Below are 23,613 nucleotides of genomic sequence, written 5' to 3' on the forward strand. Positions count from 1 at the left end.
GGATACATAATCTCCTGGCGGAGAGGATAATAAATGAATCGTCCATGAAACAAGAATGACATGTTATGGTGAAGCTAACCCTTTCTATTCATTTATTCTATAGCACAGAGAAAAACAGAAAAGCACATAAGAAGTGGGAGAATGTTTGGCATCTTTGATCATAGATGATCACCGTTTATTGACACGGAGTTAATCCATTAAGTGTAAACAGCTGGTTGCAGACATATGATACAGAGTAATGACAGGTGATCCATCAGGTGGCTGCATGAATCACCTGTAACCAGGTAGCAGCTCTGATAAACCGCCATAAATAACAGTATTTGGTATCTGAGGCCAACCGCTATCTCTGTTTATTGTGAAGTCCAGTGATAGTCGTTGGACGAATGGCCTTCTATCCTGTCCGTCACTGCGTTTGTGGGAACGGTCATCCATCCACGACTGATTGTCACTATCAAACCCAGAAGATTCACGAGGCGCCGGGTCTCAAGTCATGGAAGACGAGCCCTGAGAAGTGAGAACAGACCGGCTGAGCGGCTCTGTCTTTACCTTTTTCACGCTCCGCTGTGTGCCTGCTGGCTCCCATGATGCACGTCGCTGTCACAGTGCTTTTGACCTCAAAAAGGATGTTTGTGTGTTTCCTCAGAAGACCCGGTTATTCTGTGTCTGTGTGCTGTGAAATCTAGGCCAACTCATCTGCTCACGTTTCTGTTCTCTTGTCTGAGTTGCTGCTGCTTTATGAGACGTCTGCTGGAGAAAACCTGCTCAATGTTTAAATGTCTGGAGCACATGGCAGCTCCCCCCGACACTATTTCCCTCTGCCCGATCACATAAAAGATGGATCACAACAAAGGCCACAACACTAATCAACGTATCCTCGTACAACAGTTCGTATGATATTAAGGTACTCCTCATTTTTAGTTTGTTTTCCTGCAAAAGTCCAGCAACGCGAGTCAATTACTACATTATTACAATTTACTACTTCTTTTTAGGGTTTTTATCATTATAATAATGAAACTTTGATCGTATTATCTTTATTGGCTTATTATCTGACCTTCATTGATTGGATTGTTTTTGATATGAAGACGTTCAATGTGAAGCTATGAATGAATGAATCCAGGCTGTTCTCATCCAGCGATCGTAGCTTAATTTAATGTAATTTTGTAGATATCCCACTAAAGCAGTTCTTATGCGATCCACGTATTCAAGGATCAGGAAGTATAAAGACCCTCACGGGTCAAACAGAAACCGGTCTTTGAGCCAGGAGACCGCTGCTCATTCCCCGAGTGAAACGAGAAGTCAGCGATGATTTATTTGTCCCGTAACTTCTGAATTTAAGTAACGCCGCTTCTCTAGTTTATTTTTTAACACAAACACCGATCTTTTCCTCAACCTAACTATGTTTGTTGTCTAAACATAACGAAGTTGTTTCCTGTGAAGGCGGAAGTTTATTTTAAAGAGACTGTCTGCATGCAGCGAGCAGAAATTGACAGGAGTTCATAATCCATCATACAAACCATTTAGGATACACGTATGAATCATCAGTGTTGAAATAGATCAGCAATACTCACACATCACAGGAAACGACTCGCTGCACAGACAGTGTGGCTGCTCCTGTGCTAATCTTTGGTTTAGCATCATATATATTTTGAGCAGCCTGTCTGTAAGTCTTTCTGGTTTTTCTTCCACCACTGCAGTGACCCTGTACCACCAGCGTGCTAACCTTAGAAATAATCTCATTTGAACAGTTGAGGCTGATGGAAACTCAAGTGAAAATGCTGGTAATGCCTCATGATGAGTCAGGGGATCAACAACTTCATCAGCGTTCCTTCATATGTACGGAGGTTCAAGGCAATCTGTCCGATAGTTGTCAAGACATTTCACTTGGTACTACGGTGCTGATCCAGATCCTCCATGTGCCCCGGAGTGTGTTTGGTGGTTTACATAACAGCCTGCTCTGATCCTTTGAAGAGCACCGATTCCAAACAAGTCCTGTTGCAGTGAGTTATACTTCCTGCCTCTAAAGTACGAGTTAATCCGTCACACTACCGCACATGTGAGACAGCCAGCACAGGAAAAACATGACTGTATGTGCTCGCACTGTGAGCCAAACTTGCCCTTTTCCCGGCATCACATGTTGGCATTTCCGCGAGACAAATATGTTGTGTTATTAATCCGTATCATACATGTAACCCCATACTGCCCCCCCGTACAGCCAAGCACTGCTCAGAGAAGCATCACACCGAAGTCACAGAGAAATGTCAGAGATGGAAGCATGTGCCCTTTGGGCCGCGTGCTTCCTCAGGGCCGTGCACGCCAAAAACAATCATGGCTGCCCGGCTCATAACGCTGGCAATCGTCCCCTTGAGCCCTCGTGTCTGGAGTGGATGGCTGAGGGCTCGGACCTTGTTGAGGTTATTAAGTGGCCTTAGATCCACCTTTGTGCTATGGAGTTGCACCATCTTTTCTTTGATCTGTGTCATACCATGCTGGTCTCAACAAGGAGTCCAGTACGAAGCATGTGACACAGCTGACATCTTTTTATTTTGAGTTAAAGTGGACATCGCAGATAGAAGACGTGCCAGGATTAGTTACCAGGGTGAAGTGTGCACAATATGTGTAATCATGTTATCAGGGCAGGTCGGAAAATAGTCACGCAATACAAACTATTGTCTTTCTGTACGTGGACACAGATTTCCGTACAGTTGCTTTTCTCAACGGAGAAGAAACAAAACAGAAATGCATCCTCAGCTACTGATGATTAATAATCCGTGTGTGACGTTCAAAGCATTTCAGCAGTTATTTAGTATTCTGATTCAAGTCAATGGTTTCCGACCTACTTTCCCCTAAAATGCCCTTTGATGAACCTGACATGTGCTGGCTGTGCATGCTGGATGTATACATGTGGAGCTTGTGATTTCTACTGTTGGTGAAACATTTCAAAATAAGGCACATAGTTGTGTGAATGCTAGCTCACTGCAGGGGCCTGATTCCACACATTCCACTCCACTATGGACGAGCCCAACTCTACTTTTCTTTGTTTTCTATGGATTAAACAAAGAAGATATAATGAAGTATAATTAGAGAGCTTCACAGGTGCTGTTAGGGAGATTCGTTCATGTTTGGACCGAGTCACGCTAGCTGCTTTTTGTGTCTCAGACGTGGAGTGACACGGGAAGTGAAAAAGCTCTGCAGTGGTATGTGGGTATGATATCTTAGATGCTTGTTTGAGGTAGGGACATGCACTTATTACTTCTGGTGACTAGTTGTTCTCTCGAAAACCGATGTTGAATACACTTATTGTAAGTCGCTTTGGATAAAAGCATCTGCTAAATGACTGTAATGTAATGTAATGTAATATCACGGCTATCAACCAATCAGATTGCTTGATTTGAGCTACCAGTTTTTATAATGACAAGTATCGTATCACCAGATTCTTGCCGATACGCAACCTTAATATTCGGACAGGAAACCTCAAACATAGTCTGTATATAAGAAGTGGACGTAGTCCTTGATGATGTCACCCATTGGTTTGTGAACTTCCATTTTGAAGCCTTAAGTTTGGCTTTTGGCCGTCGCCATCTTGTTTTTTTGCAACCAGGGAACAGGAAGTGACCATATTTGAACTGAGGAGGAGTGATGTAGAGACGCTGTTGAGATCTGTTAATCACTGTGTAGCCCCGCCCTAAAGCATCCCCTGCTTTATGGTCTGTTTGACTCTAAATGGACCATAATGTACTAAATGAACATCATGCTGTATTGAAGAAGACTTGAAACTAGAGATTGAGACCATAAACTCATGTTTACAATGTTTACTACATAATGACTTCAACATTAATATTCTTTTGCTGACATTTTCAAAAGCAACATCTATATTTTACGCTTGAAGCTGAACTAGCGTGGGTATTGAAATGAGCCCTTCAGGCTCGGTTGAGGTTGCAGATCTCTGATTAAAACAGCTCCATTCACACATAATAACACTGTATTCTCCACAGAAGTGAGCTGACATCATCCCCAAATAAACAGATTATAAGGTCCACATGTCATGAACACATAATGGAGGTCATCTGATTCCACTGACTACTGATTGTCTTCATGATAATGAAGCTCGTGTGTTGTCTCTGGCTCCTCTAGATATGTTAATGATTTGACAAACAGGCCACGCGTCCCCATTCATATGCAACAGAGGTTCAGTCGAGTTCCAGCTCCCTCTCCCTCATCTTTGCTGTTTCCACAGCAAAGATGGCCAATTTGCTCTCAGTTAATACTCTAGTAGCCAGGCAGGAGTCTATATTTTATTTTGTGTACCATTTCCTATTGTCTGATAAATCAAGAGTCTTTGTCAAAGTGTGTTAATTATTTGATATTATCAATCTATCTGATAGTTGCACTCATATAATATGCTTGTTCCTTGTTCTCCAGACGGGGGAGTGACAGACTTCCTGTCTCTTTCTCTTCTAACACCACAGGAAGTGGCCATTAAACTCTATAGCTCCTCCCCCTTCTGCAGGAAAGGACACCTGCAACAATAATAACCCCATCATGTGCAATAATGTTTATTAATCTGCCCGTAAAGACGGACTGTGACAGTCTGAACGACCCTGGCTGATCAAATAAACCCACATACTGTACATGCTGTCTGCAGATGGGCTTTTAATGATCTCAGTGTGATGGATTTCATCTGTTAAGTGTTGAATTAAGCGAGCTGAGGTGAAGTCGTAGAGAGACGTGTTGAATATCCTCACACACTTCGTCCATCGTCACCCTTTCCTGTCAGAAGGACTTTAATGGCTGACGGCTCAGCGTCGGCTCCGACACTCCAAAAGGGTCATTTGTCCAAAGTAGCCCGCGCGGCTGCTTTAGCTCACAGCTAGCGGTGGAGAGCTAATGTCAGCGGCTCTGAGAAAATGAGTGCGATCCTTTACGAGGGACCTCCACCACTTCTACCTCAAGAGCTTCTCAGTGAGGCACAGGAGCCTCACCTGGACTCGCCTCACCTGGACTCGCCTCACCTGGACCCGCCTCACCTGGACCCGCCTCACCTGGACCCGCCTCACCTGGACTCGCCTCAGAACGCAGCGCATCAATGGACCACACCAGTGTTCTCTTAACGGGGACACAGTCAGCTTGTTGTGGGCTTGTCTAGACCAGACGACATGTGATTCAACAAGCCAATCAGATGTGTCTCCTCCTCCGATGTCTGTGTAGCTTTACATTGGGTATGTAATGGACTAACGGTGCACATGCCAGACCATCAGCGTGGACGGTTAGGACCTTCAGTACGTGTTTCTCTCAGAGAGACGATGAAGTGATGAAGTGTTAATTAAAGCCTGAGGAGACTCTTGTAAACCAAAGAACCTTTTGTCGTTCAATTACTTTTCACAATATTGCATATTAACATCATGCGAGGCTGCCCTGGTTGAGAACATCGTGCACTTTAGGAGTTTGTTTCAACACGTTTTGGAAGTTGAATTCTTTTTATTTATTGGAGGATCCCGTCTATAAACAGATTATTTGCTCATCCTCATTTCTATTTATTGCATTTGGTGCAACTCTCCTCTCAGCTGTGTTCTTTTGTCCACCATCTCTGCTTTTATTTTGTTTAATTCTCATGTTTTGCGTGTTTTCCTTCCCCGTTACGATCACAGCCGTGGACATCAACTGAGACTGTGTTACAGCGTGTGCATAGTTTCCACTAGCTGTGAATGAGAGGGAGATGCATGACGTTGCATTGTGGTCTTCCCTTCTTCCTTAATTGTCTTCTTCTTTCTTTTGTGAATGTAATGAACGTAACCGTGTGTCTGTTCTCTTTCATTTGTAACTTGAATGAGACCGAAGAGGAGAGCAGGTTCATTCTGTGTGCATGTGCTTCCCCCCGTAGACTCTGGCCGCCCTAACCAGACATTCCATAAACCTGCTTCCAAACCATCTCGCACAAGCTTTGCATGTCCGGTCTGGTCCCGAGGAGATTAACACGCGAATAGAGAGCGCCATCGACTTACGGAGTTCTCTCTCTCTCTCTCTCTCTCTCTCTCTCTCTCTCTCTCTCTCTCTCTCTCTCTCTCTCTCTCTCTCTCTCTCTCTCTCTCTCTCTCTCTCTCTCTCTCTCTCTCTCTCTCTCTCTCTCTCTCTCTCTCTCTCTCTCTCTCTCTCTCTCTCTCTCTCTCTCTCTCTCTCTCTCTCTCTCTCTCATATCTTATTCTGAGATCTCCAGAAGCTAAACAAGAACCAACAATTGTTATTTTTCCTTTCATGAGTAAGCTAAAGGTTCTTGATTTATTATCGAAGATCTTTTACATGTTATTTCATTTACTGTCTATACCTTTCATATCTCAGTTCATTTGTTGCTTTAATCCATTTTGTATTCTTTAGTAATTTACTGAAAGTCTAATTAAAATTATTTTAATTGATTTTGCAATTTACTTCTTCACTTATCATCTGAAGACTAAATCAATTGAATCATTCTGAAAATGAATACTTACTTTATTCATGTAGCATTAGCTCAATCAGTTTAAAGTCGGACTCTCAGAGCGTAACGCTGCATCTCACCTGCAGACGATGGTTTAAACTCCGTTGATTTAAGTCAGTCTGTTGTTCACTAGACTCACGTTATAGTAGCTTTTAAAACAGCATGAACTGATTTATTGAAAGGTCGTAGAAGTAAAATTATTCAGTCGCCATATTTCAGACTCCATATTCGTGTGCACGAATAAATAATAATATAATACATATGTATATATATTATAATAATACATTAATCTAAGATACTCATTTTGTGTTGAATTACTGCAAACATTATTCAGCACAAATCCAGTTTGACTGACATGTAAAGTAATGAATCAGCATGTGTTGCTCTGTGATGACAGAACCTTCAGTTTACTCGTGAGCACAAGTCCACACATGGACGAGTTCCCTTCAACGGAAGAAGAAGCTGCTTCTCACAGGAGCACGTTGCATTCCCTAAAGAAACAAAGCATCGCTGACATTTACAACTACATGTCAAATAATGATGACTACTGGACGTTTAGATGGTTTTTATAATAACAATCTACAATAACAATTGCATTATTTTGTTATTGCAGCTGAGTTAAGTTATTCATTAAAGAAAGGAAGGTGAGAAACAGAGTTAAAGAGTTGATGAACTCTAGCTGTACAGTATGTACTGTTAAATGACATTGATATATTTTGACTTCTACTTCAATTAAACCTGATCTATATTCCTTACATACGGTATATATATATATATATATATATATATATATATATATATATATATATATATATATATATGATGGGAATGGGAATTAGATAAATTAAGCTATTTGAAAGGAAATAAAACATGAAAACTGTATTTTTAAGCGGTTATTCTGCTCTGTTCCCTCTTTGGTTTGATGGTAGAGTTACATACAACACTATCAATTATATATAAATGTGTTTATTTAAAGCTGCAAATTTTGTGAACAGCTGACACCAGGTGAACCAGTTGTTTCCACAGCAACACATTCCAGCCTTCTGCAGCGTTTAATGCTGAATATCATCTCTTAATCATGAGAGTAATCGTGATATGTTGAAGACATTATTCCAAGAACATGTGTCTGAGCGCTTGTTGTCTTTGGTGAATGCAACGCACTCTGTAGCTTCTGATCCTCTTTCTTACTTATTTTTTTGGGTTCCATGAAATAAGCTCACCTTTAACCCCCCCCCCCCCCCCCCTCCACATCTATGTTCTCCTCTTGAATCCCACCTCCATCTTCTAAACCTTGCCAGGAACCGTATTACTATCTTTTGGTTTGCTCTCTTCTGTACATGTGCAGTGATTTGCTGTCGGCCTCCCTCGGTTCCTCGGTTCCTCGGTTTCTTGTTGTGACCAAACGTGAAGCCTCCTCTTGCTCATTTCCCAGCATCCTTTGAGAAAGAGACAGAGCGAGGTTCGGGGCAGCGGGGGTCATGGGGGGGGGCTTAAGATTGAGATGAGTCAGGCAGTCGGTCCAGACTGGTGACTCATCCGTCTAGAGTCTTACAGCAGCGCATGGGCTCTATTCAGGAGATGTTAATGCCCCCATTCTAACACACCAGCTCCTTGTATCTCAGTACGGCTCATAGACAGAGAAGTGACCGGAGACTATTCACTAGTAACATTTCCTTTGTACGTCTCAGAAAGCAGAATCATTGCTTCAACACCTGGCCAGGATCACAGTTTGTCTTTGTTTTAATTCATTCATTGAATTGTTCCCATCATATATATATATACTGTGGATGAGTTGCTAGCGCTACAAAACCTTGTGGAACTAAATCGGCTGTGCACCTTCCCCAGAACCCCGGCTCCTGTCTCTCTCTAGCGCTTGTGGTTGAACCGGTGAATGTATCCGTGGCGGTGCGTTGGCGTGTTTTCTGTGTTTCTCCGTTTGTCTGAAAACTTGTTTTTTTCTCCATCTTCCCCCCTTCTTCTTCTTCTTCTTCCCCCTTTCTTCTTCTTCTTCTTCTTCCCCCTTTCTTCTTCTTCTCCATCTTCCCCCTTTCTTCTTCTTCTCCATCTTCTCCATCTTCTTCTTCTCCATCTTCTCCATCTTCTTCTTCTCCTTCTTCTCCTTCTTCTTCCCCTTCTTCTCCTTCTTCTTCTTCTCCCCCTTCTTCTTCTTCTCCTTCTCCTTCTCCTTCTCCTTCTTCTTCTCCTGCAGTACTCCCAGATGAGGGACGAGGTCTTCAAGTCCAACCTGGTGTGCGCCTTCATCGTGCTCATCTTCATCACAACCATCCAAAGCCTGCTTCCCTCTGCCAGGTAAAAGGAGAGGACGGACTGTCAACACGGGGGACAGTTGCAGCTGAGAGACTGAAAGACGTTTTCCTCTCCTTTATTTACCTATCCTTTATGCTAAGGAATACAGCAACAACAGATGTTAGAGGTTTATAAAACACAAGCGTGCACCGGTGCACTGACAGGAGGAAGCATGTTAAACTGAAATAAAATAATTCGATATTTTCACATATAAAAAATAAACAAAGTCCCACCTCGCCTCCAGGTGAGCATCTGTTCTCTATGCAAAAACAAGTTTAGCACTTCTGCTCAAATAATGACAATCTTGATTTTCTTCCCCTAAATAACTTATGAACCCACTGTACAGACGTTAGCTGTAGCTAGTTAGCAACACACCCACTGTACAGACGTTAGCTGTAGCTAGTTAGCAACACACCCACTGTACAGACGTTAGCTGTAGCTGGTTAGCAACACACCCACTGTACAGACGTTAGCTGTAGCTGGTTAGCAACACACCCACTGTACAGACGTTAGCTGTAGCTGGTTAGCAACACACCCACTGTACAGACGTTAGCTGTAGCTGGTTAGCAACACACCCACTGTACAGACGTTAGCTGTAGCTGGTTAGCAACACACCCACTGTACAGACGTTAGCTGTAGCTAGTTAGCAACACACCCACTGTACAGACGTTAGCTGTAGCTGGTTAGCAACACACCCACTGTACAGACGTTAGCTGTAGCTGGTTAGCAACACACCCACTGTACAGACGTTAGCTGTAGCTGGTTAGCAACACACCCACTGTACAGACGTTAGCTGTAGCTAGTTAGCAACACACCCACTGTACAGACGTTAGCTGTAGCTGGTTAGCAACACACCCACTGTACAGACGTTAGCTGTAGCTGGTTAGCAACACACTGACCACGTGTGTGTTTTGTTTGTCTCCATCAGTTCATGCAGAAACTGCTTTGCTTTAGTTTGGTGCCACCCAGAGCAGGTTTTTTACTCCACTGCCATCATGGTCTTATATGCATATAATAAATACATATGTATGTATATTGTGCCATTTAAGAGATTCAGATCATCTTTGGTGGAAGGTGTGAAAATGTTATTATGGTGGATACACACACATCTTTGAGGAAAAACAGCCTTTCAATATTCACTGACGATAGAAACATTATGTAACATCTGAATCTAACATCTACAGATGAGGTTTTCTTGTGGGATCTAGTTGATTGATCAAGTTATCATGCGATTATAAAATAAAAATATATTAAAACATGTTTAAATTTTTTTATTCTCATGCTGATTTGCATCTAAATGCTTTTATTGTGATGGGACGTTGTGTCCTGAAGTCACCCAGCTGACGGTTCTGTTGTTGTTTTGCTGTTGTATCTCTGCAGGATGGTAACGATGGCGGTCCAGTTCTCAGTCCTCATCGTCCTGCATTCCTGTCTGGTCCTCGTCACGACGGCGGAGGACTACAAGTGTCTGCCTCTGGTCCTACGCAAAGCCTGCTGCTGGATCAACGAGACCTACGCGGCGAGAAACGTCATCATCTTCATCTCCATCCTCATCAACTTCCTGGCAGCCATGATCAATATCGTGAGTTCAGTCTCCTCTTCCAGGTTCTTGTTTGCTTGCTAAATATTTACAGGAGTTGATGTTCGTCTGACCCGCGAGGACACAACAAACTCAGACTTCGACTTGTTTCTGGTTTCCAAATGTCTCCCGAGAAACGTTTCCTTCTGAGGATCCTGAGAGTTTATGCTCCTGATGTTCAGGTCATTTTTACCGTGAATATTACGTCACAAAAAAAAAGACTGTAGTGTAGCCGAGTGTTATGAGTTGTTTTAAAACGACAACACAGAAGCTTTAAGGGCTGAACAAAGACTGTATATCAGAAGTGGACGCAGTGAAGTGAAGAAGACTTGAAACTAGAGATTGAGACCATAAAGTCATGTTTACAATGTTTACTGAGGTAATAAATCAAGAGAGAAGTAGAGCCATTTTCTCATAGACTTCTATACAACCAGAGGAGTCGCCCCCTGGTGGACACTAGAGAGAATGCAGCTTTAACACATGAAGCTTTGACTTCACTCTTCAGACCCGGAGGTCTGGGACAAGACAGCAAACTTTATTACTTCTTTCAACCTTGACAAAGTTTCTTACCTTTCACAATAAAGGTCCTTGATGTATACACTGCGTAGCTGTTGACCAGAGAGAACTCAACTTCACTCAGAGCGTTTCACTTAAAGGAAACTCAATAACACATCTTACAGTCGCTGTGTGGATAGCATCCTGGTGGTTGGTCTTCTGCCTTTAAGAATCTGTTTATATTGAACAAGAGTTACAACTGTTGTGTATTTGCATCGCTGCCGGTATGAATAGTCTTCATTTCTTTATCAAAGCCCTGGTGGGTGAAGGCTTCCTCTCTCACTCAGTCTGAATGTGGGGTTGAGTGTAAATAAACTAGTGTGTGTTCATGGTGATGAAGGAACATGTCAGCTGGTGAACAGTGTGGCTCATTGATGTGTTTTAAATGGAGCCCGGTGGCAAAGAGGAAGATGATAAATGAGGCTCTGACACACACACACACACACACACACACACACACACACACACACACACACACTGCTGGTTCACTGCAAATGTTTTCATAGAGCACGTTTAAAAAGAACAAAGTTCTGTACAATCAAATATAGCAAAGACATTACAGCAACACAGTCAGACAACATAATAATACTACTACATATACTTATACTACATAATAAATAAAATCACTGTTAGCATAGCATAGCATAGCACTGATCGATCCAGACTCCACTCAGAAAACAAGCATCTTTAAAGTTGTTTGTTTGTCGTCTTGATGAGAGAACTAACAAAACACAAATTCAAATGTTTTACAAATCAGCATCATTATGTAGTTATTTTGGCAACAACTTGTTCCGTTTATTGTAATTAAATCACAGCAACATAGTTTATGTTGGGTTCATACAGCTGCAGTAAAGCAGCTCAATGATAAGTCAGCGAGCACCTCTGGATGAAGCTATGAACTCAGACACCACAGCGATCAGGACATCTGGTATATCAACATGTATAAAGCAGCAATAGTGGTTATTTCAGCCGTGATTGATGGAACCTTGTCTCCGTGAGGGGAGCCTCCGCTCCTCTTCGGCACTTCTAGTAACGTGACGCAAACGTTTGCTTTGGGCTCGGTGTGAACACAGCGTCGGACCATAAGAGCAAAAGAATAAGAGCAGAGCAACTGTGTTACAGAGTTCAAATCCAAAGAATCAAAGAATATATCTTTCAAATCATCTCCAGGCTTATCCTGAAAGATTAGTTTTTAAACACAAAATCTCACCAGCCAAGCAGTTTGAGGATTAATGCACAAATATCCAAACCATCCTCACAGTATAACAATCACAGAACGGCTCAAATCTCACCAAACCCATTGCATTTCCTCATGTTTGAATTTCAATATAATGAGGATCATGTGATCAGCTGGTCAGTGTTGTTGTGGCAACAATAAATCACTAGATTTATTTTAATATTTTTACTGTCTGAAAGTCGAGCTCATGGACCCGTTTCTACCTCACAGCGCTCTTCTTCTTCTGCAGAGCGACCTCTGAAAGAGTCTAACTCACGAGTCATTACCGAGCTGAAGAAGGTGAAACGAGCTGATGATTAGCTGCTGGTGTTGCAGGGTCTCTGACCGCATGAAGCAGGTTATATAACCCCGAGGCCTCGACACCAGTTAGTCTCAGAGAAGCAGAGAAGAGCCCACTGATCCTCCAGCAGCTACAGAGCCTTGAGAGGTTCGTTTGTGTAAATGAACTGAAGAAGGAGAAACACACACTTTGTGGTTCGTTGCTCTTACAACGGAGTTGTTCAATAATCCATCTACATTCTGAGATATTGATGTTCAGCATGAAGACGTCGTCAAATAAAATCACATATGTTGTCAGCGAACATACATCGGATCTGAACAGTTAGATCTGCTCTGTAGATACATGTTGCTGCTCTCAGTGAAGCCGCTGAATTAAAGGTAGAAGCACTAAACGCTGCTCTCTGCTGCTGCAGCCGCAGGTTACAGTTCAGAGAAGAAGACAAAAGTTTAGAAATGTAAACGTTTAAAGTAAATGATTGTGTGCTTTACATCTTTCAGCTAAAGAATAATAATAATAGTTTTATGTTTATAGCACATTTCATACAGACTGTTGCTCAAAGTAACATTTAAAAACAGAAACAGAAAATCTTCATTTTACAGATAAATTAAATAAAAGTGGGAAGAAAACTTGTATTTTGCATTTACATTATAAGTGTAAATAAGAAAATGCCAACATGAAAAAAACTGGAAAACATTTTACATTTAAAATGACAAGAAATTATAACAATAAAAGCATAAATACCATGTCAATGTTGTTTTAATGTTGATGCTTAACTCGGGTTCTTTTAATCATTTTTTTCAAACAAGCCAAATTGAAAAGACTTTGTTTGTGAAGTGCTTCCACAGTGAACTGGAAACCGACTTCAGCAACAGACCAGCTGATTAACAGGTTATTAATAACCCCCCCCCCCCTCTCTCACAGCTGTGGTGCGACTTCGACAAGTCCGACACCTTCAGGAACCAGACGTACAACGAGTCGGCCTCCATCCCAGACATCTGCTTCTACCCAGAGGTACCGACTACATCATGTGTCTGAATTCTGCAGCCGGGTCCATCTGTTGTGTTTCTGTTTCGCTTTTTAGTTTTTTAGTTTTCACTTCTGCGACAGCGGCAAACATGAAGAATTAAACCCCCCACGACATCTGCTGGCACCCGGAGGGAGGTCTCGCTTCAGACAACGCCGACTGATGGAGCCATCAGAACGTCGCGGGGAAAACATCCATTACGTTACTGTGCTCTCACAATAAGCAGCTGATTGATGGACTCAATAAGGGAGTCGCGCTTTCATAGCTGCGAGCTTTGGGAGAGTCACGACTCCTCGTTTCGTGCTCACGTCACAACCTCACTTCCAGCCGAGGGTCCGGAGCGCCTGTGTGTGAATAACTAAGAGCAGCTTCCAGAAACATCAAAGAATAATCATTGTAATGTTTTACACATCGTTTAAAAGTCAAATCTACAACATCTTTAATGTCCTCTGAGGCTGGGAGGAGAAATGAAAACCACCGGTGATGTCATGGTGATGTCATTACAGTGACCTCAGCTGTTGCATTATGGGAAATGTATGAACTCACTAGAGACTAAAGTCAGGAAGTCTCTACATCTGCTGCTTCTGTATTGATTATTAAGATAAACAATGTTATTGTCATTTTAAGACCATTTGATGCCTCTGATGTCACGGTAATATAATAGCATACTAATGCAGGTACATATTTTCAAAGAGCTATGAACTTTTAATTCTTACGCATATTCTGACATTGGAACATGAAAAAAATACTGAAATATCCTCAATAAATAAAATAAAACCACTCAACGATAATACAATGCACTCTCAGGCCTTGTGAAGAACCTTTACACTTAAATAGATGTTAAACATTTGGTACAGTTGTATAAAGAGTCCATTCTTTAACAGGCAATACACAATAAGTATGAAGTCACAACATATTAACTTCAAGTTAGATATAAGTAACAACAACGCTTCACTCTCAGTCGTTATGAACCCAAAATGTTCCCAAACTGAAGCTGTGGAGTGAAACCAAGTCCGTTTGGACTAACTCTTCCAAACCTCCTGCTACCTTCACTTCACAGCTTCACTGTCTCAGCACACCTTTGTTCTGTTCATCGGGCTGAGGTGTGAAGCCTCTAATGGTCGGGAAACCCTGCTGTTTATTTCTGCTGCTGACGTTTTTATGTAAACACAACGGAAAATATAGAGGTCAGCAAAAACGATGACCGATGAATATGTTGACCCGATGAAGGCGCTGGAGGACCAGCTAAGGGTTCATCTCTGAGGGGAACGTGAATGTCCGGACCGTGTCCCATGTAACGTGGAGGACTGATCTAAAAGACGAATGTCTTTGTCTCCCCAGTATTTCGTGTTCACGGGGGTCCTGGCGATGGTGACGTGTGCCGTGTTCCTGCGTCTCAACTCGGTGTTGAAGTTGGCGGTGCTGCTGGTGATGATCGCCATCTACTCACTGCTGACCGAGGCTTTCTACACCTCCCTGTTCGTCCGCTACGACACCGTCCACCGCAACACAGGGTGAGCGCTTTAGAATGAGGACGAGTTAACGAATCACACGCGAGCGTAACGTTTGGTCGGGTGTCTGTGTAGTTTGCTAGGATGTGCGTTGGCCACGTAGCGCCTGGTTATATTGTAACCTTGGATCTCAATCAGAGAACCAAGGTTCCCTCCATTCTGCACGAATGGAATATGTAAGAGTGGAGAGATACTCTGTAGCTAGCTCAGTAAGTTTAGTTGGAGCTTGTCAGCCTGATGAATGAAGCTGTAGTTAAGCTCCAGTCGTTTCTCAGAAACTCGTCATGAAACTTTGTGGAACAACAATCAGACTCTCAGAAGTCCAACCCTCCGCCTGTAGACGTCCTCTTGTACCACCAGTAACTCAATACCAGACAGTTCACCCACGTTCAGTTAATGATCTGATCAGACTTCATAGAATCAGCTGCGTACGTTTTAATAATGTCATAATAATAACTTTTATGTTTTAAAACAACTTGCATTCAAAAAAAATACAAAAGATGCACTGAGAAAGAGAGAGAGAGAGATAAAGATATACAAATATAAAAAATATCAAATGTACTACATTAACCTGAATATGTATCGATACAAAACGGGAAATGTAGTCGAATAGATGGAACTAACTTCTTAGAGCTTGCAGAGTAATACACGTATTAAAGTAAAGCCCGTCACGTTGACCTTTTTTTCTGGACACAAGTGTTGCAAATGTGAGAGAACTCATCTGGCGTGTGTTCACGGTGACCTTTACAGTGAAGGCTTCCTGAGCACAGCAGCGTGAAAGAGCTGTAAAGAAGAAGCAGAGGTCTCCATACGAGCTCTATAGGGAGCTGACGGGAGGCAGTTCACTTATTTATGGCCCTCTGGGACCAGAGAGAAGGTCAAGATGAGAAGAGGAACAACGGCTCGGTGTCATCTCCACGGCAAAAAGTTCCAGACTTTTAGACTTTTGTAATATTTATTTATGTGTGCAGAAATATATAAAAAACAATGCTGTGAATTCATTTCTTCCGTTGTAAAGTAGCATTAATATGAAACTACCGGCGTGTTCTGTTATTTAGAGCTACAAAGTGCTTCATTTATATTATTGAAGTGAAGTGTTGTAACATGAACAGGCTGCACTTTGCATCACTGAAGGAGCAGAGCAGCGTCAGGGTGTGACAGAGAGGGTTGCCAGGTTGATATTGGCGACCATTTTGAGATATCGGCAACCAATTCTTGGCATGTAGTTGCCTTCGGTAGCAACAATGTTTCACCACATAAAGCATAGGGACAGCAAACAGCAGAACGTGCACCACAAAATACACAGATTTGCTGCGTTAGTGAAGTTAGTGCTGAGCGTCTTCTGTCTTCCTGTCCCAACAGGAACTTCCTGGGGACCAAAGAGACGTCTCTGCTCCTGATGGCCATGTTCCTCCTCGCTGTGTTTTACCACGGCCAGCAGGTGAGATCACACCAGCTCTCTATCATTAGTTTCATTTTATTGTTGCATTGTCCCTCTTCAAGTACAGAAATATAACATGAATAACCAGGACGGCAGCTCCCAATGTGGATCTTGGGATAATTCTGTCTAAAGGGGTTGAACAATAAATCTGAGGGGTTGTGAGACAAATAAAGGAAATAAGGCAGAAGAAGCTCTCGTGGGTAAACATTTGCAGGCTGTGTGTCGACAGAAGGCCAAAGAGACCGACCCTTTAATACGCAGCAGAAGCATTATATCCATAATACCAGAGCACAGCATCCTCTCAGGTGTTCATCGCTGTGTAATATCTGACCTGAGCGACACAAAAACAGAAACAATCCATTTCATTACACATCTGACACATTATACCAGCCAATGTTTGTACAAAGACGCAGCGAGAGCCTGATGGAAAGTGGTGTCGCCGCATTGCTTTCATGCTCTCGCTATGGCAACCTTTGATCACGCAGTTCAGCGGCTCGGCGTCGGCCAGAGACGGAGGGGAGACGGCCCGTAATTGAGGTTCCTTTGTAGCCCCATAAAAGTCACCCAGTGGCATATTGATTTTCAGCGGGGTCAACTCTACCAGTTGTTTGGCGAAGCAGAGACAATGACGGCTCACAGCGCGGGGCGTGCAACACTGTTTGTGTGAGACGCATTAGTGAAAGGAGAGCACATGAAAGAGACTTCTTTAAGTCCGTCACCGTACTCAACACTGGAATATATCGAGGCAGCCTCATCATTCAGATTCGGGAGCATTTCAATCCTTTGTAGATGAAAAACTCAAAGCAGCATCGTCTACCTTTGAGAGGATGCACGCAGGCTGTAAAATCATTAGCTAGTGCTTCTTTCAGAGGAGACATGCTAGTGGTTTTATTGTGTTGTGAAGAAGAGCAGAAAGATGGGGGAGACTGTTATTCTTCTCCTCTGCCTCTTTCATTACAACAATCTGATTGAAGCTCTCAATCAGTGCTTGTTGAATGTGAGTGTGATGTACGGTGTGCTCACAATCACCCACTAAACAACCGAGATCATTACAGTACGAGTGTAAGCTCACGGGGAAGACGACTCTTCTCTCTAACTGTGTTATTGTGCATTTAACTGCAAGAAATACAAGATAATGTATTTAGTTCAGCAGCTTATTTTGGCTCTTTCATATGTATTCTGACGTTGATTTCTGTTTCTTTACGAGCCGAGCCACAGAGCTTTTACATCGTGAACTAATGGCGACAGAGCACTGAAGCCAGATGAGGTTGTTCTTCACCAGCGCTGCTTCCTGTCAGAGCAGTAATTACATTATCAAGCACACTGAACGTGAAGCATTTCATTACAAAGCTGCAGACAAGGCTCTTGTTTTGAAACGATTAGATGGTTTTTTTCTGACGCCATACTTTTCTTCTGAATACTTTGAGATCATTAGATTAGTCTAAGTTACCTAAAGGTACCAGTGAGGACGAGGAAGCAAATGTATTTACAAGTGGTCATATCTAACACAATCAACACCTTCTCACTCCTTTCTAGTGTCACTTTTGGATGCATCAGTTTCAAAGTGTCTTTTCAAAATAAATTTCCGTCTTCACAGGAAACGCAGTTTGCACTTGTTACATGACTAAAGTGTCTTTTCAAAATAAAGTTCCATCTTCACAGGAAAAGCACAGTTTGCCCTTGTTACATGAATAAAGTGTCTTTTCAAAATAAAGTTCCATATTCACAGGAAATGAACAGTTTGCCCTCGTTACATGCATAAAGTGTATTTACTTAGTTTTTAGGTTTACTTGCGCAAGAAAAAGACTTGGTTAGGTTTAGGAAAATATCGTGGTTTGTATTAAAATAAGGAATATTTGTCACATCACAGTGTTGGGCTTTTTTACCTCTCATGTTGATCTTAAAAAACTTTAAATGTAGTTGTTTTATAATGTCTAAAATGCATATTAGATAAAGAACCCAGCTTTCAGATGAATGAAGTGGTGCACAAAGTGTAATATTTCCCTCAGTAATGTAGTGGAGAAGTCACTTAATTCTTTTGCCTAAATCTGCTCTGAGTTTAATACGCTCACACGTTCTAACCGTAGCCGGGTGAAAGGCTGTCACACCACAACATACGACAGCACAGCTGAACGTTATTCTGCGGGAAACCTAATTACACAGTGTGTAAGATGACAGCAGCTGCAATGCAAAGTCAAATGTGTGCTGGTTCAATACTTCTCTCTCTCCGGTAGTAGAAGCTGTTGTGAATGAAAGTGTCCGCTCACCGCCGAGGCCTCGCTGATTAACGCCTGAGCGAACCTGTCGTTTCACCGGCCGCCATCTCATTATCCCGCCGCCCCGCGGGCTTTGCTTCCGTAATTAGAAAAACAGAAAACGAGGTTGAAGTTTGCTCCTCGCTCATATGATTTAAGGGACTAATTGATACCAAGATTAATCACAAAACAGTTTCCGCCAATCGCCAGACGCTTAAATCCTCACCGGCTTATCTGTCTGCCCCCGAAATTAATTTTCAATATCAGGGTTCTCTCTCTCTCTCTCCTGCAAGTGCAAACTAAACGCTACCGACGTTTGTTTGGCTCTAATGTATTCAAATTACTTTGTATTAATTGTGCATTCAGAAAAGCAATTTGTGTTGCATATTAGAATCCTGTTGCTGCAGATTGATCGCACTCTCTCGTGTTTCATAATTGATCCAACCGTTAACGGATTTTGTTACATTTTTGTTTGATTGAACTTTAGGACCGCGGCTCAGCGTCTCCATCATGTGAATGATACAAACAACATGAGTTTCCTCTGATCTCTCTGACGAAGTGTCTGGAGTGTAGATGTTCAGGTCTTTAGAGGCTTAAGAAGTAACATCAAGGTGACGATCTATCATGGCCCAAACACTTTACATCCTCTTCTTGTGTGTGTGGTTCCTCCTCCTGTAGCTGGAGTACACGGCGCGGCTGGACTTCCTGTGGCGCGTCCAGGCCAAAGAGGAGATCAACGAGATGAAGGAGCTGCGAGAACACAACGAGAACATGCTGAGGAACATCCTGCCCAGCCACGTGGCCCGTCACTTCCTGGAGAAGGACCGGGACAACGAGGTCTGCACAACACCCAGTCACACAGTTTAATTGGTCCCCACAGAGCCGAGCTGATGCTGTCACGTAGAAATACAGCTGCGAGCAGAGGCCTTAGATAACTACTCTGCCGTGTTGATGTGTTTAAGTGCTGGTGGGAATTTGGACACTCTGGAGATTGTAGATGAACAAATACATTCTTAAATGCAAATTACCTCAAATTCGCATTTTCCTCTCTTCAATGTTTTGACGATACAACACCGCAGCATGTGATGCTGATGCTAAAGTGTGTCCAACAGCATCACCATGTGACAATAACTGTATTATTGTGAAGTGGCGACCTCTCGCCCCAAGTAACTATCAGCTGCAAAGGCCGAAGTCAGGTGACGTGGTACAAAGAGCGACACAGTCTGAGACGAGGAGGTCGAGGTGGATGGACGTCGCTGCTCGTATGAAACCAAGACTTTAAGTTATGAATAATTACGTAACAAAGTTATTTTAACCCAAACCACGACCTTTTCCTAAACATAACCAGATAGTTGCGTTTCACAACATCAAATAGAAGACTGTGTTTGAGGTACAAGTGGATTAATGGTTTGGGTTTGTGCATTTTGTAGCGGGGGTAGCCGGCTATCGCTCCAAGGTAGAAGTGTGGTTATTCTCCTGTGTGGCGCCCGACTCCTACTTTGAATATTTGGATGTAAAACCTACGCTCCACCGTCATAGATGTCGTTGTGGGAGTTTGAGGACGTGTTATGACAAGTTCGTTCATACTTTTGTGTCATAATTTGTATAAGTTATGATACAATTACGCTCAGCAAAGGAACACGGTCAACAGCAGTCAAATAATTAGACAAACAGTTTTAGCTGCAGGTAGTGGTTTAGTCCATTACTGGAGAAGAGAGCTGTGTTAGCACAACTACAGTGTGCACAGAAGGTCAAAATCAATCACCTGCCGAATAGGTTTATCCAACCTCAATTTTCCCTGCTGACCTGCTCTTAAAATTATTCCCCTACGCTCATTACAATCTGTTCCCTGAGCCTCAGCGCCAATAGAGGAAAAGAAAAGGCTCGGTAATTGCTTTTCACACAGCTGTATAGAGCGAGGGAGGGAATTGGTGGGGCGGTTCATTCAGCTGGGGAGCTTTTTTTGGTTGTGTGCATTTGATTTGATTTTAATAACATGTTGTCAGTCGGCAGCCGAGAACTCGCTGATTTGTCTCTCCGTCGCAGGAGTGACTCAGCTTCCACAACTCCGCAGAGTCAAACTTTACAAAGTTTCTCTTTGTGTTCACCTTATCTCTGCTGCCTTTTCCCTTTTGTACTTTTAATTTCCATTCAGTTGAGCTGCACTCGGTAACAGTCTCTAAATGGGAACACACGCATTAACACACAAATCCGACGGCTCGTCTGAAACGCTGGTGCGTGTTTGTGCTGGTTTTTAACCTATGTGTAAGGTTTTTGCAGAAAAGAAAGGGCTGGACCCAAATGCAGGGAGACTCGGGAAACGGAGGGTTGGATAATTGTGGGTTTAATTGTAACAAAAAAGTATTCAACACAAAAACGTGCGAATCACAAGTCCATGAAAATAAAACATCCAAAGAAACAGGGAACACGGCAACGTGGAGCAGACACTAAATGTACCAGGAGGGACCAGGTTACACCAAAGACCAAAGAACACTGAGCCAAGGGACACACAGGGTTTAAATACACAGGGAAGGTGCAGGTGATTCGACACAGCAGGTTACAATTAAGGGCGGGGCAGACGATCACGAGAGGAACAGACGGGCAGAAAGTGAAGTGAAGCAGACTGAGGAGGTGCAGGTGATTGAAAGCAGCAGTGTCTAATTAGGGGAAGGGCAGACCATCACAGGGGTAAGACAGACAAAGCAGGAAATAAAGTGCAAGACACATGGAACATCTCAATAAAACTGAATAAATAACTAATTCAAAACATAACTCGTGACACTATGTGCTACTTAATAACATGAACTGTTTTCAAATCATACCGTCGTCCTTTAGATCCTTGAATGCATTTATCTTAAATGGGTTTCGGTTAATATGACATGCACTACGTAGCTTAAGGTGAAACTCAAACATTACCACCTACCTGCAGAAATGTACTGCCAAGCAGACACAGGAGCATTATAGAGGTGCAATCAAGCGGCAACCTCCGGTGAAGTCAAAGCTTCATGTGTTAAAGCTGCATTCTCTCTAGTGTCCACCAGGGGGCGACTCCTCTGGTTGTATAGAAGTCTATGAGAAAATTACTCTACTTCTCTCTTGATTTATTACCTCAGTAAACATTGTAAACATGAGTTTATGGTCTCAATCTCTAGTTTCAAGTCTTCTTCAATACAGCATGATGTTCATTTAGTACATTATGGTCCATTTAGAGTCAAACAGACCATAAAGCAGGGGATGCTTTAGGGCGGGGCTACACAGTGATTGACAGGTCTCTATCAGATCTCTACGTCACTCCTCCTCAGTCCAGATATGGTCACTTCCTGTTCAAAAACCAAGATATGACATCATGACTACGTTCACTTCTTGTATACAAAACTTACGACAAAACTTAAATGTTTTTTCAAATAAGATTCTTCGCAATTAAGTAATCAGGCTCGATGAGTTTAACACTGATGTGCATCATTTGCTACGGTCTTTACAGCCTCCAGATGGAGACGAGGGATCTATGATCAGGAGGTAGAACCACACATGACGAACATACTGACACACTTTTGCGTCGGGTTTCACTTTCTTTTGCCCCCCCCCGTCTGCATCCACCCATCGATGTCATGTGGAAAACTCCTCCCAAAGTTGCAGGACGAAGGCCCGAACAAACCTCAGATCTCTGACTGACGTGACCCTGGAGAGACGCGGTGGAAAATAAATGTAATTAGTTCAACTGCATATTTGACATTTGACCGAGCTCGTTAGGTTTGCATAATGTCAGCGACGATGTCACAATTAGGTCAGAGGCTTATTTCCACAAGTGCAATTAAATTGAAAAGTCAAGCAGAGTACTGAGAGAGAGAAGCCGGAGTCCTTCACTTATTTATGAGATGTTGGACACTATGTTTACCAGCTTATTATTCAAATATTCCCATAATGATGCGATGATCTCTCCATATGACATTAGTATGTGAGGACGTGGTTTCATGTCAGCGGGCTTCGTGTGCCGACGTTGCCCCCCGGTGGTGGAGACAGTGATGTGCAGCTGCAGTATCATCCACTCTGCTGCTGCTCGAGGTCGGAGAACATTCAAAGCTCCGTTTTTGATGCATGTGTGTGTGTGTGTGTGTGAGCCTCAGTCCTCTGCAGCTCTGTGTCGCACTAAGCCCGCCCACTTTTTAGTGGTCCAATCAAATGCGAAGGATTTTAATTAAACTTTGCACAGCTCAAATACTCCGTCACTGTTTAGAAGCTAAAGACGCTCTAACTTCCGCTTCACTGGGACTTAAACTTTGAGTTTGAGTCGTATGTATTTGAAATCAAACAACTTTCATAAATACATAAAAAAATAATCACATTTCTCAATTGATTTCCTCGTGTGGGCATCAACTGTACGGATACAACACATTAGGACCTGATGCTTTGAACTCCAAATACATTGAATATGAACAAAGAATGTAGTTTCAATGTGTGACGTCTGCCCGTCTGCCCGTCTGCCCCCAGGAGCTGTACTCCCAGTCCTACGACTCCGTGGGCGTGATGTTCGCATCCATCCCGGGCTTCGCCGACTTCTACTCTCAGACGGAGATGAATAACCAGGGAGTCGAGTGCCTCAGGCTCCTCAACGAAATCATTGCCGACTTTGACGAGGTGAGGCCGCGGCCCCTTTGAAGTGCCCCCACTTCCACTTCAGCCACACTTTGAAAGATGCCGGGACGTCGGGACATCTCCGACGTCTGCATCGTCCCTTTCTTAAATGAAAACATCCGGCTCGTTTCCTCAGAACACTTCAGAAGAGATTAATGCAAAAGCAGAAACTGCGGGAGAGTTTATGGCTGCAAGCTACCACATTTATCTCAGATAGAAAAGAATAAACACTCAACACACAAAGCATCAGGGACACGGAGATGAACCCAGGTCTGAGCTTCCTCCTGGTGAGTGACAGCAGGACTGTGGTCAGCTCAGGATTCCCT

The 23,613-nt window shown here is 42.9% G+C and overlaps 1 protein-coding gene across 1 annotated transcript in view; it reads left to right on the forward strand.

Annotated features, from left to right (window-relative positions):
- adcy8 (adenylate cyclase 8 (brain)) overlaps positions 1–23,613 on the forward strand; it is a 70,882-nt gene that overhangs the window by 45,513 nt on the left and 1,756 nt on the right. Inside the window, 9 exon segments of the mRNA XM_076097226.1 lie at positions 5,879–6,002; positions 8,089–8,129; positions 8,676–8,776; positions 10,154–10,355; positions 13,346–13,435; positions 14,790–14,962; positions 16,322–16,400; positions 19,334–19,492; positions 23,144–23,290. Of these exon segments, the coding sequence (XP_075953341.1) occupies positions 5,879–6,002; positions 8,089–8,129; positions 8,676–8,776; positions 10,154–10,355; positions 13,346–13,435; positions 14,790–14,962; positions 16,322–16,400; positions 19,334–19,492; positions 23,144–23,290 (1,116 nt within the window).

Source organism: Anarhichas minor, unplaced genomic scaffold, assembly GCF_050575085.1.
Source record: "Anarhichas minor isolate MPS153535 unplaced genomic scaffold, ASM5057508v1 ptg000024l, whole genome shotgun sequence".
Taxonomy (NCBI): domain Eukaryota; kingdom Metazoa; phylum Chordata; class Actinopteri; order Perciformes; family Anarhichadidae; genus Anarhichas; species Anarhichas minor.